Raw genomic sequence first — 19,627 nt, 5'->3', positions numbered from 1 at the left:
CAGTAGTCAATCCGCGTCCATGTATTATGTTGGCCCGAGCAATGCGAGTAGATAGTCGCGGAGTGATCGCGCTGGCGCCATATGTCAACAAGGGAATTTTTTTGCAGAGGTCCAGGAGGGCCCGATATGATCGTGGTTTGGTGCCAGGGGAAGTGGAGGTGCTATCCAATGCAGGATTTAAGAGTACGTTGGAATCCCCCCAACAACTAGACTAACTGAGTCGTGCTTTGCGTGTTGGGCATGAAAGGAGTGGAGAAATTCGGGACAGTCAATGTTCGGGGCATAAACACATATTAGTGCCATAGTGTGGCCCATCAGTTTCCCAGTTACAATCGTGTAACGACCCTCACTGTTGCCAATCCATGCGTGTAAGTGGAATGGCACCCGTTTATGGATCAGAATTGTGGCACCCCTAGCGTAGTTGCTAAAATTGAAGAAGTATCTGTGCCGCCCCCAACCCAGGGCAAATTGAGTGGAATCAGAGATGGGTAAATGCAACTCCTGTAAAAACTGCGATATCTACATTATGCCGGTGTAGATAATGAATAACATGTTTTCATTTCCGGGTTTTGTTAAGACCCCAAGGGGCATATTAACAAGGGCTTTAGCTCTGCTTTTTGGCTTTAAAAGCCAAAGAAGAGGAGATAAAAATATCGCCCTATCAACAACAGGGTGCTAACATGCAAAATCGCATGTTAGCACACTTTTTCACTACGCTTCCCTTTGCATCTCTAATGAGATGCAAAGTGGGCGTTCCAGAGCAAAATAATAGGCGAAATGTCGCTTAGCGACATTTCTCCTATTATCAAGCTTCACGCCAACCCTGTTAGAGACAAAAAAGCAGCGCTAACCACGGTTAACGCTGCTTTTTTACGTCTGCTAATTTTCAGACTTAGCCATGCAATCCAAAGTCCACTATGGGCTATCAACAAGGATATCCCTATCCTTGTAGTTTTATCGCTGCATTACCGGCGATAACCTCCCAAAATGCCGCTATCGCTGGATTTTTTATCACCTAGGCGGCTAGCGTTGTTAATAACGCGATAACCAGGCGATATTATCCAGCGATAGCGGGCGTTAAAATATTTAACGCTAAGCGCCCTTAGTGTTAATTTTCCCTGTTCCTTGTTAATATGCCCCCTAATGTTCCAAGAAAGTAAGGACAAACCAGAGGGGCTGCTTACATTACCTAACTTGGCCATCTAAAGTGCTTGGTTAATTTGTTGAAGTCAATAAGCCAAATAGTACAGTGAGCAGAGCAGTGATTAAACAAGAACATTTTTGTATGAAGCCTAACCTACCCCCCACCCCACACCCAGCCTCACTTCCCGTAGAGTGAGGACAAAACCCCACAAGACAACAAAATGTACCATCATGGAAACATCCAAGTTGGAACAAGATATAAACAGAATGATGCACCTGCTTCGAGAGAAACATGCCAATGGCGTACACCGTGAGGGACAGCAACGCCACATCAGAAGCCCAGCTGTTGAATATAATTCCTGTCTACATATTAAATTATCCCAAGAAATCACACTACACCAATATGCATTAGTGCATAATCCTTGACCATTAGCCAGTGTCGTTGTTAGAACACAGTTCAATGCTTGCTTTGGAGCCGCTGCATGGGGGAGGACCCAGCACCGCCTGCCCATATCTGGCTATTGTTCTGTTTATACGAATGGCAGAACTCCTGTACTTCTGTAGGTGTGTTGAAAATGCGAACCCGGCCGTTGATGTCCACCCGCAACCGTGCAGGCTAAAGCATGCCCTATTTTAGGGCCAAGTTTCGAAGGGCGGCCTTGGCCCCATTGTATTTACGGCAGGCTTACTGCACCATTATTGTGAAATCAGGGTAGAGCGCCAGTTTTTAACCCTGCCATGAAGTGTCACCACGCTCCCTTGCAAGGCGTAGGGCAGTGTCATGGTCACGGTAGTTCATGATCCGGGCAATAATGGGCCTACGGGGACAGCCCGGGTTGGGTCTGGGGCCCAATGTACGGTGTGCCCGCTCCACTACAAAGCCAGGGGTGAATGACACCCTACCAAACATGTCGATGAGGACGGACTCAACAAAGAGGTCGATGCGCCCAGTGTTCCCTGATTCAGGAACCCCTAAAATGCGTATATTATTACGCCGGCTGCGTGCTTCAAGGTCCACGTTTTTATTGGCCACATCCTTGAGAATGCGCTCAACGTGTTCTAACCTATTTAGGGATTGTGCCTTGCCATCTTCGATGTCGGAGACCCTGGCCTCCGCGACATCTAAACGTCTGTCATGAACCTGGATCTTGGCCCCCAGGCTCTCGACCCGTTTATCTAGGGTGTCAAATCGCCCGTCCAGAGCTCTAAAGCCCGCCCTCATTTCCTGTAATTGCGATGCTGACTGGGCTGTCGGGTCCCTGCTGTGTACAGAATCCTGACCACCTTCTGCCATTTCTGGGCCCCCGTCTTGCGTCCTCCGAGCTACCTTTTCAAATGGTAGGGTCTTTTGTTTAGGGTCTCTGCGGCCCATGCCGCTGCGTGGGGCGGTCAGGGAACTAGAATGTGGATGGTAGGGAACGCCCTACACAACTCTGAATAATGAAGCACCCTGGCCAGCATATAAACAGTGATTCACAGAGTGGCTGTGTAAATACCCAGGCAGGCCCTGCAAAAAGGCTACAACCCACCCGCAGGGGAGCAGACAGGAAGGTGATGTCTGTCAAAGATGAGCCGGTGCGTGGTGGAGGCAGTGCCACAAAGCAAACAAGGATTAACAACAAAAAAACAGATCTCAGAGTCCATCAGGCACCGCCGGCAATTTTAAGCCCAGAATCGGTGCGGGAAACAGCTTTGGCCATGCACTGGATTAGGCTGTCCCACTTAAGGAAACCGCTGAGGCCCCAGAATGTTAAAACTGCTGTGAGCCGAAGGCCAAGGCACGTATGAACTCTGGAATCAGGCTGACCGGGACAGGCCCAATCTTGCGGTACTATTGTTAGCTGGAGCGGCGCTCCTCCACCCCAAGAGTTTCACTTGGATATTGGATAAGCCCGTTATGCAGCTCATGGGGGCATGGGGGAGAGAAACTGTAAATGCGTACCCCCCAAGTCAAGCCTACAGGGGGTGCACGCCCGCAAGCAGATAGCGCCACTCATGTGCCAGCGGGCCGACTCAGCAAAAGCGATCCGACTGTAAGAGGGACAACTGTCTAGTCCAGGGGAGCACTTCAACGTTGTGCAGCTGTGCGGAATAAAGCCACTTGGCGGATGCGGGCAGAATGGTCTCATGGGCAGTTCTGTGCCCTACTTTTCCCGGCAATATGCCTCGCTGGGCCTGCTGGTTTTCGTGATGTAATGGGCCAGCCGGAGTACTGGAAACCAGCACGGGGCAGCGGGGTGCGGGACGCGGCTATATTTTCAGCTCATCTCCCCCACTAACGCCCCTGCGGTGACTGTGTGGTCGCCTCCCAGGCCCGCCTGCAGGCCCTGTCCCTGCGGGTCCTCCGAGATATGCAGGTGCGTGTGGCGCAGCACCCTGCCGAGGCAGACTAGGCCGCTGCGTAACTGGGGACGATTACAACCGGGGGGAGGGAGGGCGCAAAGGAACATCCGCAACTAGCTCTCTTACCGCAAACTTCACCGTGTGTACCAGGAAGCTAGTGGGCACGGCCTCTGGGACACTCTCAGGCAGGCCACTGGGATGATAGGGCTGATCGCGGCCCAGGCGAGTCAAGCCCCTCAAATCTCCAGCAGCTGAAAAACCGGCATCAGTAGCTTCTTGCGCCCCAACAAAAGCACCGCCGTGGGCACAGTTCGGTCCGCTGTCGGATGGTGCAGTGAAATCACGGTTCAAAGCAGCATAAAATGGGGATAATGCGGATGATCTGGCGGTGTCCGACAGAGCTTTAGTGCTGCGTTGCCATCTTGGTCAGTGGCCTGGCCACACCCCCCTACTCTAATGCTTCATGTCCATAATACCTTTTCTTTCACCTATTTACTGATTGCTTATCAAGCTGTAATAAATCCACTTACCCGTAGTTACTGAACCCTTGTCTATATTGTGGGGCCAAATGGACATCAGAAATGTTAAAATGCAAATTGTTCCTAACTCCCTTGACTGTAGACAACCACACAAAGGTACATCGGATGAAGACCGACCTCCACTTCCAAATGGGCCGCTGCAATATGGCCCTGTGGAAGAAACAGGATCTACAAGACGAGCAGCAGAACTTTGGAACTGCTGAATCCGGCTATGGGTTGGTCTAATTGACAAAACACACGTACAAAATCCTTGGGTCTATTTCGTGCAGAATATTAGTGAATACAGGATTGTAAGGAAGCACAAACTATAACACAGACCTAGCTGTGGGAAATTCCCTTTTCAGGAAGAAATCCCTCACTCACCCAAGGTGACATGCTTCATCATACGGGATTCTCCTCTCAAAGGAAAAGCCTAGTTGGTCTAATTGACACCTTGTCAGTTTCTTGGCAGGTTTTGCATCTTGACCATAATTTTATATGCAAATATCAAAGCTCTGATGTCTGCGGCAGGTGAGGTTAGACTCCCCCATCAAAAAACATAATAAAAGAGTTGAAGTAAAGCGTCCTCCCACCTGTGGATACTTGTAGAGTGCCAGGAGTTGGGCCATGGAGTGGGTCGTTGATGAGAATGTGTCTCCGATGAAACCCACCAGTGCACCTTCGCTCTCACACCTGTAGTTTGGAACTGGCTCGCTTTGCTGGGACATGATGCTCAGCGTGCTCTGGAGAGCTTTCATCTCACTAGCACAGGAGTCAAATAAATGGTACCCCAGCGTGAGGTTTGGTAAGAGAGTCGGGTTTCTGTTAATCTCCTCCACGGCGTAGATGAAGACCAGGCCATTCATAACAGACTGCAAGGTAGCCCTAAAGAGTGGATAACATAGAACAAAATTATTGATTTTTCACAACAAGTCTAAATAAAATAACCACTTTAGAAAAAAAGGATAGTAACGATAAAAAAGGTTCTATATAGGAGAGGTATTTGTTTGCATGTCATAAAATGTCTTCTTTCAAGACTAGTGCAGCTTCCCTTTTCATGTTCTGTCTAGTTCTAGGATAGGCTGAGCAAAATGTGTCAGTGTCTGTGTAGATGTGGACAATCTAGAAAAAAGGCCTACTCTAGCATAACTTCAGATGACAGGAAAAGTCATGGAAGGAATCTCTCCGCAAGCCATGGACTGCTGCAATAGTAGGGAATAGTCCCAGCTCATCTATCCAATCACAGGCAGACTATATACAAGGGCCAGCAGCCAATCAGAACAGTCTTAACACAGAAGCCACCCTGACTGAATCAGCAATCCAAACTCTCTAAAACATTCAGAGCTCATCTTTACTTTCCAACGCCTCCGATTGGCTTTTTGGCAACCACTCTGAATAGCGGTTGGCAGTAGTTACACTCCCTAGCACCATTAGTTTTCCATTCCCAGGAAGGGAATGAACCACTGTTATTTATCCATCTGAGGATTGAACTCTGTGGTGTCAGCTGGTAAGCTCTCACCACACAGTGAATGTATGCTCGCCACCTTGCTGTTCTGTGCTGTGCTGTGCTGCATGCAAGAGAAGGGGCAGGAAAGCACTGTATTTAAAATTATACTGGACATTCCTTTCCTTTCCTAGTGCTGGCAAACCTTTGAAGGCCTAGCACCAACGCAGGCACCCTTGTGTCATGGTGCAGGGGTGTCTGCGTTGTAGGCAGGATTGTTTTATAGTATGAAGGGACAGATTCCTGCACAGACAGTCCTGAGAAGTGACGTCCTCTTTCTATTTGTGTTGCAGAATGCTGCAGACATAGAAAGGGGAATGAATTAGGAGAAATAAGATATTTCTCCTCATTATTATGAGTCTTGTAATGAGCACAGCTACCCAGAAGAGTTTCCCAGTGCAGAGCAAATGCAAGTAGGGGGTTCAAGTAAATTTAATTAAAATTGCCAGGCCTTTACGAAAGGTCATCAATAAATTGCAATTTCTAAGCTTCCAGAAGAGGTTACCACATTTCAAACCAAGATACGTGAAAGAGCAGCCTTTTATGCTAGTTAAATGGAACCTCGGTACAGGGAACAAAGCTCGATTGATGATCTGAAGGGGTGAGTATGCTGGTAAGGGACTGCCAGTGCTCGGATTGTTTGGCCTTGAATATAAAGCACACTGCTATAAATTCAATACGCTTAGTGAGCCTAAGTCAATGCAGTTACTGCAGCAAGTGAGCAACAGGCAGATTTCAGCAGGCGAAAGCGCATTAGGAGACGGGGTGGGCAGGATCCCTAGGAATTCCGGTCAGTAGCTAGGGCCCCAAAGAGAGGCGCTTTTACCCAGAACCATGACCTCAGTCTTGTCACCATTGAGCTTGAGTGAGTACTTATCGATCCATAAGGAAATTCTACTCAAGCCCAGGTTCAACAAAGACGCTTAATGGTTCTGTGCCAATGACAGAGAGAAGATGGTCTATGTGTCATCGGCATATGAACATCTTGTTGCGCCTCATTTGGGGAGGCGTAGCATTTTGACGCATTCCAAGGTCTACCACTAATGGTAAAGCTAGGATTTGTGCCAAAATCCATGGGTGGGTACGTGGAACACCATTACTCCACCCACGGAATGCCTCCCTGGGGCAGACTAATGCAAGGCACCCTGGTATGGCTTGATAAATCTCACCTAGGTTTTCCATCGTCCCTACCCCCCTTGCATGGCACACCCATCAATCAATCAAGTGCTGGTGAAGCGCTACTACTCACCCGTAGGGTCTCAAGGCACTGGGGGGCTTAGCTCCAGGATGTTCATTAGGGTTCAGTCGAAGAGCCAGGTCCTGAGGTCCTTCGTGAACTTGGAGAGTGTTGGTGTCGGTCAGAGGTGGAGAGGGAGGGTGTCCAGGTCCTTAGGTCCTTCATGAACTTGGAGAGTGTTGGTGTCGGTCAGAGGTGGAGAGGGAGGGTGTCCAGGTCCTTGGGTCTTTCATGAACTTGGAGTGTTGGTGTCGGTCAGAGGTGGAGAGGGAGGGTGTCCAGGTCCTGGGGTCCTTTGTGAACTTGGAGAGTGTTGGTGTCGGTCAGAGGTGGAGAGGGAGGGTGTCCAGGTCCTGAGGTCCTTCATGAACTTGGAGAGTGTTGGTGTCGGTCAGTGGTGGAGAGGGAGGTTGTCCAGGTCCTGAGGTCCTTCGTGAACTTGGAGAGTGTTGGTGTTGGTCAGAGGTGGAGAGGGAGGGTGTCCAGGTCCTGGGGTCCTTCGTGAACTTGGAGTGTTGGTGTCGGCCGGAGGTGGAGAGGGAGGGTGTCCAGGTCCTGGGGTCCTTCGTGAACTTGGAGAGTGTTGGTGTCGGTCAGAGGTGGAGAGGGAGGGTGTCCAGGTCCTGGGGTCCTTCGTGAACTTGGAGAGTGTTGGTGTCGGTCAGAGGTGGAGAGGGAGGGTGTCCAGGTCCTGAGGTCTTTCATGAACTTGGAGAGTGTTGGTGTTGGTCAGTGGTGGAGAGGGAGGGTGTCCAGGTCCTGAGGTCCTTCATGAACTTGGAGAGTGTTGGTGTCGGTCAGAGGTGGAGAGGGAGGGTGTCCAGGTCTTGGGTCCTTCATGAACTTGGAGAGTGTTGGTGTCGGTCAGAGGTGGAGAGGGAGGGTGTCCAGGTCCTGGGGTCCTTCATGAACTTGGAGAGTGTTGGTGTCGGTCAGAGGTGGAGAGGGAGGGTGTCCAGGTCCTGGGGTCCTTCGTGAACTTCGAGAGTGTTGGTGTCGGTCAGAGGTGGAGAGGGAGGGTGTCCAGGTCCTGAGGTCCTTCATGAACTTGGAGAGTGTTGGTGTTGGTCAGAGGTGGAGAGGGAGGGTGTCCAGGTCTTGAGGTCCTTCATGAACTTGGAGAGTGTTGGTGTCGGCCGGAGGTGGAGAGGGAGGGTGTCCAGGTCCTGGGGTCCTTCGTGAACTTGGAGAGTGTTGGTGTCGGTCAGAGGTGGAGAGGGAGGGTGTCCAGGTCCTGGGGTCCTTTGTGAACTTGGAGAGTGTTGGTGTCGGTCAGAGGTGGAGAGGGAGGGTGTCCAGGTCCTGGGGTCCTTCGTGAACTTGGAGAGTGTTGGTGTCGGTCAGAGGTGGAGAGGGAAGGTGTCCAGGTCCTGAGGTCCTTCATGAACTTGGAGAGTGTTGGTGTCTGCCGGAGGTGGAGAGGGAGGGTGTTCCATGCTTTGGCTGTGAGGAAGGAGAAGGACCATCCTCCTGTTCTGGTTTTGTTGATGCGTGGCACCGTAGCTAGGGAGAGCTGGGCTGACAAAGGGATCTAAGGGGGGCGTGGAACGAGAGGCGGCGGTTGAGGTAGGCTGATCTGGTGTTGTGGAGGGCTTCGTGGGCGTGGGCATGGAAGAATGTCCTTTCCAGTGGTTCAAAAATAGGAGTGAGTTGCTTTGCCTGCGATTGAAAAAACAAGATAAGTGGGTTTGGTACATCGGTGTTTATTTGTAGATTTACTTTTAGCTTGATGGGAGTCTCTAAGCTTCTGTTAAGCTCTTTCTCTTCCCTCTTGAACGGCTGGAGGTCTCATCCACTGGTAAGTTGTGATTTTCCTCCCAGATTAAGGGTTAATACATGTGCTCTTCTTTCTCTGGGTATACAGTCTTTTGTGATGCTAGTTGTGGTAAGGAGTGAGGTGTCTTTCTAGCCTTGACAGCCAAATAAAGTAAGAAAGTGAACAGAAATGTAAAAAAAAATTAACAGAAATCTTTCAGTCTTCAAGGACCCCTCTCGACTTACAATCGGACCGATTTCCGTAGGGTGTTGTTTAAAGGATGTGCTCCCAGGGAGTGTCTCACAAGGTCTGTTTAGTCTTTGGAGCGCTTCCAGGTATTACAAGCCTAGCAGTTTAGGTGAGTGAAGTATTGTCATGCAGGACATGAAATCAAGAAAGAAGACAAAAGGAAAGAGAAACCCATCCGTTTTTTATATTGCTCTCCTCCCAACCCATCAGTTAGTATTTAATAAGCTTTAATTCATACTGTTTAGGTTTCTAGGGTCCGTTTTATCACAGGCCCCAATTAGAACCTCGCGTGGCTCCTTCCCTCCGCCCATGCCGGAATAGCAGCCGGTCAAACTCCTGGGCAAGCCACGCTCCTCCTGAATCTGTTGCAAGCATTCCGCACATACATGAACATACGCAGAACTATGTGCAAAATTATCGGACCTCTGTGTATAGGGGCTAAGCATTCCTACCCCCTTAGTACCTCGCTCTCCTATTCACAAACAGAGAAACCAATGATTAGACATCCCAGAACACAATACTCCCGGATCTCTCAGGAATCGCGGTAACAAGACACACCTTTTCGTTCACACTCTCGTACTTGACCACAGGACCCTGGCCAGAATGGAAGGTACCACAAGTAAATGTTCTGATGAAGACACGTAAATCTATAATGACATTTGGAGTGTCAGCACTACGTTGCGGCCATACCCTAAGGAATCTAGTGCATGAATCCACTGCAACCAGAATATGTTTATAAGCAGTGTCGGACATCAAAGGACCGCTGTGATCAAGATAAATACATCCAAATGGTTGATTTGAGATGTATAGCTGCATGTTAGGTGGATGTTTTAATCTGTTGACAAATGTCACAAGAAAGTACATAATTGCATGTCTGTCTATATAGACCACGCCACCAATACCGATGCTGCAAAAGAGACAACGTAGCTGAAACTCCAGCATGTGCAGATGCCAGGCCTTCGTGTGCGGCAACGATCAAAAGAAATCTGCGGTCCTCATTGCGAATCAGACGAACCCCAACGGACGGAATGAAAGCAAAGGGAACTTGTTCCGGTGATAAATGATAATAATACTTAGAAGGGAAACCTTGCGAGAATGCCTTCCCATCCCTCGTAGCAGCTATAGGCGCCAGAATTTCATTATCAATTTTAGTCATGGACCTTGTAACTGCTGCTTCTGAACATGTGGCAACTGCAGATTTGGCTGCCTTGTCAGCCAAAGAATTGCAGACAGCATGTGCTCCCACACACTGATGGCCAAGAGTATGTATAACATGTGTGATCGGCAAGCTTTCTTTAAGAGCAGCCACCCGAACACAAAGCGTCATATGCTTGATTGCGCGACCTTTAGAGTCCCGATAATCGTTTTGAGACTAAAAGAATAGATTGTCATTAAAGGACTGTACACAATGAAAAAAATTGCACACTATAAATGTAGGTACATCAGGATGAACGAATTCGAAAGCAAATACTAGAGCCCGCAGCTCAGCCAACTGAGCCGTGCACTCACTGTCAACCATAGAGCCCGCCACAAAAGCACAGACGGCCGAGTACGCATGTTTGGAACCAACGGCCGGCTGTTCAGATCCATTGTAATAAACTATACATTTGTATTGGTCAAGAGGAAGAAAAAACTGTGGTGCAGCTTGAACCTATTCATACTGGGGCAATGTGAAAGAACTTGTCCACTGAATCCAACGCGGTGTGAGGCTTTAGAATTCGGTGAAACCCACTTTACCCGGTACAATCTGTATGACTAAGTTAGTTGTGTTGTCACGAGTTAACAAGAAGTTGGTCACAAGCAGATCAGACCGCAAAGAACGAAGAATTTCTGTATGTTCTGGAAGCCAGCTGGAAGACGATAAAAGAGGGTTGTATGTACACGTAAAGTGGTTTGATACGCTGAGCATAATCAGGAATGTAGGTCCTCCGGAAAATAAAAAAACACAGCAGGGATTTTAAGTTCTTAAGAGTAGAAGGAGACTGTAACTGAGCACATTTCTCTAGAAATTGGGGGGCCAACCCCCTGCCTTCATTGTTGAGTTTGTAACAAAAAAAGAGAACCGCCAAATAGGCGATGTGAGACTTAGCAAAATTAAATTTGTACCCTAAGTCTGCAAACGACAAAATGATGCAATCAACACGCACCAGATGCTATATCAATTCGTCATCAGTCAAATAAATATCGTTGACGTAAGAGAAACCATCAGGATCTATGTTGTGTAAAAGTAACACAACACGTTGTGTAAAAGTAACACAACACGCGCTGCAAATGCACCAGGGCTATTCCTATAGCCCATGGGCAATCTTGTAAACCTTTTCTGATTGGCGACCGCAATAAATGTGGTCCAGTCGCGGCTCTCAGGAGTCAAATTGTGACTGTAAAATCCATTGGAAATGTCTAAAGTGGTTTTCTACTCTTTTCGGACAATGTTATTTATTAACATAGAGCTGTGGGTGTTCTGTACGGCAAACATACAACATAACTGTTCAAATTTCTATAATCCAAAACAATGCGATTTGAACCATCTGGTTTCGATATCAGAAAAAGAGGATTATTTTTTGATGAAACACAGTGTTCAATTACACCCTGATATTCCAACTGGGCCAAAATGTCACTAACGGATGCTTTCACCTCCCGTTTGATTTGATATTTTGCCTGAGGCTGTGGAATTGATCTCGAAGGGATCTCATGTGTCGGTAACTCACTATCCCAGCCCACCTGATTGCGATGCACAGCCGGTGCTAAGGCTATAGATCATTCCGATGCATAAGTTTGTTTAGTCTCTTCAGAGACGTACCCGAAAAACTGGGAAGTATCACGTCCTCCCCTCGGGATGAAGCTAATCCAAATGGAGGAGGCCAATCTGACCCGCAACAGAATGTCATATGACGAGGTAAGGTTATCCCAAAAGATACCCTTAATTGTACGTTGTATATCACCATCAATTTGAAAGACTATCTCATAAAGTCTATCAGCGGGTGCAACTCTTGTATCAGCTGTTTCCACTGTAATGAATATGTCAGTTGTTCTCGCCTCCAGACATGGATGGAGAACCTCTCGTACTATGGTAACTTCCACCGCGCTGTCGAGGAGTGTCACAGCCCACCTCCAATGGAGGGGCAGGGTTCTCACCATCTGAGGCATACTTTGCTGTTTAAGCAGCCATTTTTTTCTTTTGAAATGGAGCATGAAATGGCAATTGTCCCTTCCGGTTTGGCCTTCAAGTCAATCTGGCATGGCGGATCACGTCGTTGTTGCGTGGTCTCCCCAGTCTACAATCTTGACGCTGCCCTCCATCAGACTGTTGATCCGATGAGTCCTGCAAGGAACGAGGAGAACGAAGATCAGGAACCTGAAACCTCTCTGGTGTCTTAATCTTAGAGCGGTCACACAAATCACACCTACGCTCGGAAGCATCACGTGTCGGGAAACCAGCATGCGAACCTTGCTTCTGTTGTTTTTGTTGTTGTTTATTCTTGTTCAAATTCTTTTTAGGAAATAAGGACTGCCCCTCCTATTCAGGAGGGGGCTTATTCTGCGGCTGAGTGAAAGGTTTAATCCCCAAAATATTACGCCTAATGATTTATACACCTTAGCGATAATATTAGGCAATTTGCATTGCTTATCAACGTCAGCTACTGCCTCAAGGCGCTGACTCAATTGCAAACTAACCACTTCTCCTTTTATATTGGCTAGTATCATATCAGAGACTAAAGGGAATACCCCAACCAGTCTCATCCCCAACTCCAGGGCGGCCTCTGTCCCGTGTTCCTCCTGAACCTTCTCTAGAACTGGCGGAAGCACTGTCATGGAGGGGGTGCCAAAGCATAGAGAATACAGCGCCGCAAACACCTTCCCCCAGGCGGTGCAATCTGATAAATTGGGACTAAGACCTTTTGGTAAACTCATTGTAAGGATCCTGTGTTTGTCCAAAAGTGCAGTATTGGGAAATACAGCTTTGAGTTGCTCAAATTGCTCGGTTAACCAGAACAGCAAATCATCTTTATTTTGAGGACGCTTCCCCATCACTGAATTAATCATGATGAGGCTAATTACCATGCCTCCAGGTCCTGGATGCTGAGGAGGGGCTCCAGCCGGAGCCACCTGGACCATTTGTGACATATATTGTATCACGCTTCTGTGAATATAAACTAAAGATTCATGTAATTCTCGCAGCTCTGCGTGTGTAACACCACGATAATATGGTTTTGGTGTAGAACACTCCAACATGGGCCATGTGGCTCCGTCGACCGATAAAGGGCCTAAACGGACCATTGTAACAGGGTGAGGTAGGGCGCCATTAGGTCTATAATCCCGGGGAACCACGGCATGTTCATATTCATGAAAGAAATTATCATTTCCATCCATTGCCGAGAACTTAACCCAAGAATAAAAACCTCGAAGTTAAAAGCAGGCTTCGCTTCTACAACAAAGACAAAGAATGCTCCCGGAACCGGGACTCCATGTTGAGTCAAATTAGCAGTCAGTGCTGCGCGAATATGAGCAGCGACAGCAATAGCCATTATCTAAACAGAGAGGAAAAGAAGGAAAACGGTAGTGTATCACTGGGTATTAAAGAAGAAAAACAAAAACTTTTAAAATCCAAGCTTGAAAAACCTATAGGGCCACATGAATCAAACTGTGCATTTGCGATTCCTAAATTGCGATTTTTAAGAAATCGCAATTTAGGAATCACATGCTTATGCATGTAGGAATCACAAAAAAATTGCGATTCACAATAAGGAATTGCTTCCCATTCATTCCTATTTGCCTAAAGGCCCGTAGGAATCAATGGGAATTGCATTCCCAATTTGCGAGTACCAAATAGGTACTCGTAAATTGCGCATGCAATTTCAAGGGTGCAAGGGTGCCAAAAGGACACCCTGATGCACCCCTGAAATTGCAATTTCAACACTTGTTGCACACACACATGCAAACACAAGGAGATGATGGACGGAGCGATGAAACTTTTCAGACACTCACCCCTAGTCACAGATCTGGGATTAATCCATCATCGTTCTTTAGCTCACTTCGCCACCCCAGTTCAGACACAGCTATATGCAAATCATTCTTGCCCCTGTGCATCATGGGAACAGTCCAGCCCGAACTGCCAAGCCATGTCTTCCCTGGACCGGAAACAAGCATCCTGGGATCGGTTTCTGGGTAACACTCTTCTTCAGCCAGGCTAGCTTGAATCCATTGGCAAAGTGAGCGACGGACCAATGTCTGGGTATACCCTGCCAACTTAGGGCAAACAAAGCAAGCACAAGGAAGACCTGGCTTGGCAGTCTTGACTGCTAGCTTAAAGATGTCAACAATGACTCTAGCGACCACGTAACAAAGCGCGGCTGGGCAAAGCATCCTGCCGGCGATCCTTCTGCCGTGCAGAGATCCTCCCATCAGTGCCTCAGCTCTCCTCGGCTCTGTAAAGGTCATCAAGAATAGTACTTTCTCTTGTCGCTGTATAATCCTTAGCAGCCACATGCCTTTGGTCTCCTGCGCTGGAATTAAAGTGCCGTTGATGCACCATATTAGATAAGAGACTCCTACTCCTTCTGATTTGCTTTACCAATCAGGCAGGACTTCTGGTTGTCCCCTCATGCCATGTGTGACCTTGTCCTTTTTTTGTTGTTACTTTTTCCCCGAAAGCCTGAAAAAGCAAAAAGGGCTTTTGGTTTATTTCAGGATCGGCCATAGACCAGGGCAATTCATCAGTTGAGTCCTCGTTGTTCACCCATTTCACTCTGACAGAAATTGCCAAGAATCACAAATGAATTGAACCTCATATTCTGGCAGAGGGTCAGAGAGAGGCCAATGATCTGGGCCAGGAACATGTTGCTTCATTTGAGATGAATGAAACGCAGGGTGAATCTTCCAAGTATGACTTCAATTCACTGAAAAAGGCCTCAGGATGCATTTGGTAAATTATTGCAAAAGGACCATGAAATCGCAGTTGAAAGTTAACCATCAAAGTACACAGGCTTAACGTGAGAAGACAACCACTCCTCCTTCCCGGAGAAAAAGAGGCAGAACTTGAACTCGATTTGTCAAGACATTACTTAATGATGATCTTTGAATCGTGCAAGCTGCCCATGCTTCTGAAACTGATTCAAATAATCTGTGGTTGCAGGAACCAAAGGATCAACACAAAGAAAGGAAGACCTTACGTATCGAATCCTTGCATAGAGAACAAATGCGACACCGTAACAGCATTATGTGTTGCACTGTTCTACAAGCTTCTGCAGCTGACAAGCAGGAGGCCAATATAACCTGGGTAGCATTACAGCGGTGTCACAGATATTGCAGAAGACTTTGAGTTGTTTCCTACATTCGCTCATTTGATTGAGGATGGTAACCAGAAGAGAGATCTTATATGCTTTATATGCGCCAAAGGTGTAAAAGGTACTCATTCCCTAAAACTGGAAATAATTGTATGAGGCAATGTAGGAAAGTAGGATCTGCTTCTTATAGTTACCCCTACTATCTGCTTGATGTGATGCTGTTTTTGACTAGTCTATAGACCCCTGTCTATCTGCTTTCTCCCTCAACTGTTGTGTTCAGTACCTAGGTGCACCCCAGATTGGATACTGTGGTACCCTTATCAGTCCCTAGTATATGGTACCCATTTACCCAGGGCATAGGTACCCCAAAGGCCTCCCATGGGCTGACCATACAGTATGCCACCCAAGGGAGACCATTTAAAATGGAACTACAGGCCTGCCATGTGTAAATCGGTGCATGCACCACTAACTTAAGATATAGGTTTACTATATCTAAGGGTCACTACACTTAAAACCTATAAGTCACCCCTATAGCAGGCCTTAACAACTCTGAGGGCAGCATGCTTGTTTTTAAGTAAGCGGGTACCCCCGCAAGAGCAGGACACCCCTGCAGCCTACGGAGTCCATTCTCCCGGGTTGTCAGTGAAGCAGCCATATACTATATAGAGGGGCATCACGTAATCATGCGATGACCATCTCGAAAACGGCTGGAATGTATCCTATCAAGTTTGATATCAAACCTGTTACAATCATACCTCCACACAGTAAATGGTGTGGGAGGTATGATTCCAAGAAAACATGTTGGAATCATACCGCCACACAGTAAATGGTGTGGGAGGTATGATTCCAAGAAAACATGTTGGAATCATTCCCCCACACTGTAAACAGTATGGGAGGTATGATTCCAAGCACCAGGAGAGCCCTCTGTTAAGCTCTTAGTGTTCCCGGTACAAGCCTTCTAGTCCTGGACAGCACAAAATGGTTGCTGCCAACCAGAGACACATTTCTGCCCTCTAGCTGCCGAGCCAAGCTTGAGCAGGGGAAGGCAGAACAATATGCATCATGTCGCATGTCGCAGTGAGGTGTGACCACCTCCCTGACAGGATTTAGTGTATTAGGGCTGGGTGGGTGTGGTTGCCAGTGCCTGAAAGTCTACACAAAGGGCACATTTAGTGTATCTGTGCATAGTCCAGCTCAAACCAGTCCTGGGACCCGTTGGCTCCCGCTCTGGCAAAAAACTGACAAAAGGACATGGGAGTAACCTTCCCCCTTTGCAGACCCTCCTCTGGGAGGGTCCCCTGAATTCCCAACCCTTTCCTTAGGGTACTTAAGAGCTTACCTGGGTGTAGGTCCCTAGATTTGTTGTGGGATACGATTCAGAACTGAAACCACTGCACTTCACCATCTGGGCACTCTGGATGTTACTGAAATTAGTTTGGGCATGACTTCGTCTCTCTTCCAGTCTACTGCATCATGTTAAAATGTAAATTGATACTTGTATAGCGCACTACTCACCCGCAAGGGTCTCAAGGCGCTTGTACGAATACCGCTGTGGAACCCATCCTGGCTTTCCCTGTGAGGTGTCCACTCCTGGGCACCCCCAAGGTGGAGGCCAGGCATCCTTAGCGTTGTGGGGGCCGTTGTGGAGATTAAGCAAGCTATTGCCCAGAGTTGCAGAGTGGGACTCCATGATTGGAATAGGCACAGAGGCGAGAATTGTCAGGTCCGTGGAATTTTGAGCCCAAGACCCGCCGAGGCGGGGAATTGAACCCTGGTCCCGGGCCAGACCTCTGCATCAGGGTCTGCCACTCCAACCATTGAGCCACACTTCTCATCTGTGCCTGTGCATCATACAGGAACCTACCAGGTCTGTGACGCATCAAGGACAACTGAAGTAATCTCCCTTGGAGTGAACGAGTCACTCCCCTGCATTCGCAGGCACCGTAGATCCTGAGCTCCTCCGGACTCCGGGGGCTCAGCAACACAGGTGGTGGTTTCCTCAGCTCCTGAGGCCTGCTTTACACTCTCACCAAGTTTGAGGCCAGTAGTCTTTGTGGGGGTTGCAATAACCAAACCCCTGGGTACCACCGTCCCTTTGCAGGTGTAAAGGCTTGTCGACATCTTTGCAAGAAGATCTTCGGGCCCCACGTAGCCCCAACCTCAAGCACCTCCAGTGACCAGAATCTTCAGCCACACCACATTGTGTGCATTGTGGCCTATATCTTTTGGTGAGCTGTTTGAGGTCCTCTCGCAACTCCAGTGCCTCTGGCCTGTGGGTCCACTTTAGGCCTGGGCGAAAATTTCGTTCCGTACGCGGAAATTGCGATAATTTGACATTTTCGCGTTCCGCGGAGAGCGCGAAAATGTCAAAAATTCCGGTTTCCGCAGCTTGGCGATAATTTGTTTCTTGCTCGCGCTATAAAATAATACATTCGCGCACGCGCGATCGCCTTACCTGAATCCCTGCGTTCGCCGACAAGTTTTCTTGATCCGGTCGCATTCTCCATGAGATGTTGTATTGTTTTTAGCCATTTGCGCTGTCTCGCGACAGTTCGCGCCCGCAGTGACGTCATGCGTCGCGCGATCACGTCTTTCTTCTCGCGATCATGCACCGCGAGAAAACTCAAAACAAGATGGCTGCGCCCGCAAGCAACCACATGGGTAAGTTGGCGACCCGCAACCATGCAGAAAATCTCGCGAACATGCCGGAAAAAAACTTCCGCATCTTCGCGATATTTCCGCTTGTTTGCGATAATTTTAAACATTTTCGCGATAATTTGCGAAAGTTAATTTCGCAAATTCCGCCCACCCCTAGTCCACTTGAGGGTCACACTTGTTTCTTTTAGGCTCCCCTGATTGCTCAGGCCTACCCTAACTACCCTGCTTGTGGTGAGTCTCCCTGACCTTGCTGGTCCCAACCGTGCACCTTCTTGACTTCCTGCGTGGGTTGCAGTTGCCAAGGCTTGTTGGAGGTCCTGCCAGACACTGACCACTCACAACTTGACATCCTTTGTGGGACAGCTTGTATCTGGGTCCTGGTCAACCTCAGCATTGCCTGGTCCTAGCAGCTGCAGAGTCAAGTTCACCGCCATCCTTCCTGAAGCCCCCAACATCGGAGGGCATTCGTCTTCAAAGTCTCCTGGTCACCACTGAGTGACATAGACTCTGCCCCCTCTGCTTTCAGGTACTCCTCGTCAAGAATCCACATTTGGATTCCTCCGAACACTTTCTCCTCTTCCAGCAGCTGCACTGTTTCTGAAGTCATCCATTGGGTTTGACGGCGCTTTCCCACACCCCTTCACACCGATGTAACCGGCTTCCCAGGGATCGGTAACTTGGGTACCACGATATCCACGGTGGGGGGGCTCTCCAACCTTCTGTCTTCCACAGGGTTTCTTCGGGGCCCACTGGGAAGGATCCCTAATCTTTAAAATTCCAACCGTGACTTGCACATAGACTTGTGCGGAGCATGTGGTCATGTTCACACACTGCTCATGCTCTCCATGGGGTCCCTATATACGTACCTTGGGTGGTTCTGTGTGTTCCCTGCAATTCTACGTCCTCTCGGCATTGTCCTGACTTGAGTCGAGGTTCATATACCACTTGCTTAGTATATGGTTTGGTTCCCCCTTGGGGCCCACCGTGTATCAGTGCTCTTTACTGTGATTTCTTTGCTAAAGTATTGTGTGTTTTGTGTCTTTCGCCATTTAGGAGATACTGTAACATACTGGAGAGTGCTATATAATAAATACATATTTTTATAAATACTTTGTGTGGTTCTTTTTTATTTAGACTATACTGTAAGATTACATTCTGGTAAAACAAGCTGCTTTACACTCCTTCAAGACCAAGCCTGAAGGCTGCTCTCCACAGCTACCACTTGGATAGCTTTCTAAAGTTGTCTGAGACCTCCTAAATCACCATAAGGGTTGTCTGGACTGGTGCAAGGTGCAATGGGTTAGTTAAGACATAAAAAAAAAAACCTCAGGGGCATGATCGTGGGCCTCCAAGAAAAGCTTAGGCAAAAATGGGATGTTCTTCTGCCCTGCCTTCTCTTTGCCTACAGAGAGGTCCCTCAGTAGGGGGTTGGCTACAGCCCTTTTGAGCTTCTGCTTGGGCATCCAGTTAGGTGTCCCTTGTGTTTGTAGAAGGAGGGATGGGAGTTACCTCTCAAACCCCCTTAACAGGATAATGTATATTATGTACTTGGTCTCCGCTCCAGGATGGCTGAGTACACGAAGAAGGCAAATACAAATCTGGAGGCCAGTCAAAAATTGCAAAAACCTGGCATGCCCAAAAGGCTGCCATGATTGTTTACCAGCTAGGCCAAAATGAGTGGGTGTTGGAGCCTGTGGCCCCAGCAGCTCTCCATGATGAGGAGTGGACGCCGCACTATAATTGAGCAAAAAGGTGAGGTCACCTATCTGGTGGACCTTGGCACTCCCAGGAGTACCCACAGGGTGCTCGTGTGAACAGTAAAATCTTTTGTAGACAGTGCTGACATGGGCTTTCTCATGGCAACTGGTGAGGGGCAGGAGGAAGAGTGTGACCCTCTCCCTGGTCTCCTCTCACAAAACCCTGATGATGGGTCAG

General features: G+C 48.2%; 1 protein-coding gene across 1 annotated transcript in view; it reads right to left on the bottom strand.

The window, feature by feature from the left end:
• Nucleotides 1-18,126, bottom strand: part of LOC146813625 (vomeronasal type-2 receptor 116-like) — a 315,464-nt gene extending 297,338 nt beyond the window's left edge. Inside the window, exons 1-2 of the mRNA XM_085609476.1 lie at nt 18,032-18,126; nt 4,598-4,889 (exon numbers count right to left, since the gene is read on the bottom strand). Coding sequence (XP_085465602.1) covers nt 4,598-4,889; nt 18,032-18,126 — 387 coding nt within the window. The remainder of the gene's footprint in view (nt 1-4,597; nt 4,890-18,031) is intronic.
• Nucleotides 18,127-19,627: the final 1,501 nt, after the last annotated feature.

This window comes from Triturus cristatus, chromosome 6 (genome assembly GCF_964204655.1).
Source record: "Triturus cristatus chromosome 6, aTriCri1.1, whole genome shotgun sequence".
Classification (NCBI taxonomy): Eukaryota; Metazoa; Chordata; class Amphibia; order Caudata; family Salamandridae; genus Triturus; species Triturus cristatus.
This window is presented reverse-complemented; position numbering and strand designations above follow the sequence as displayed.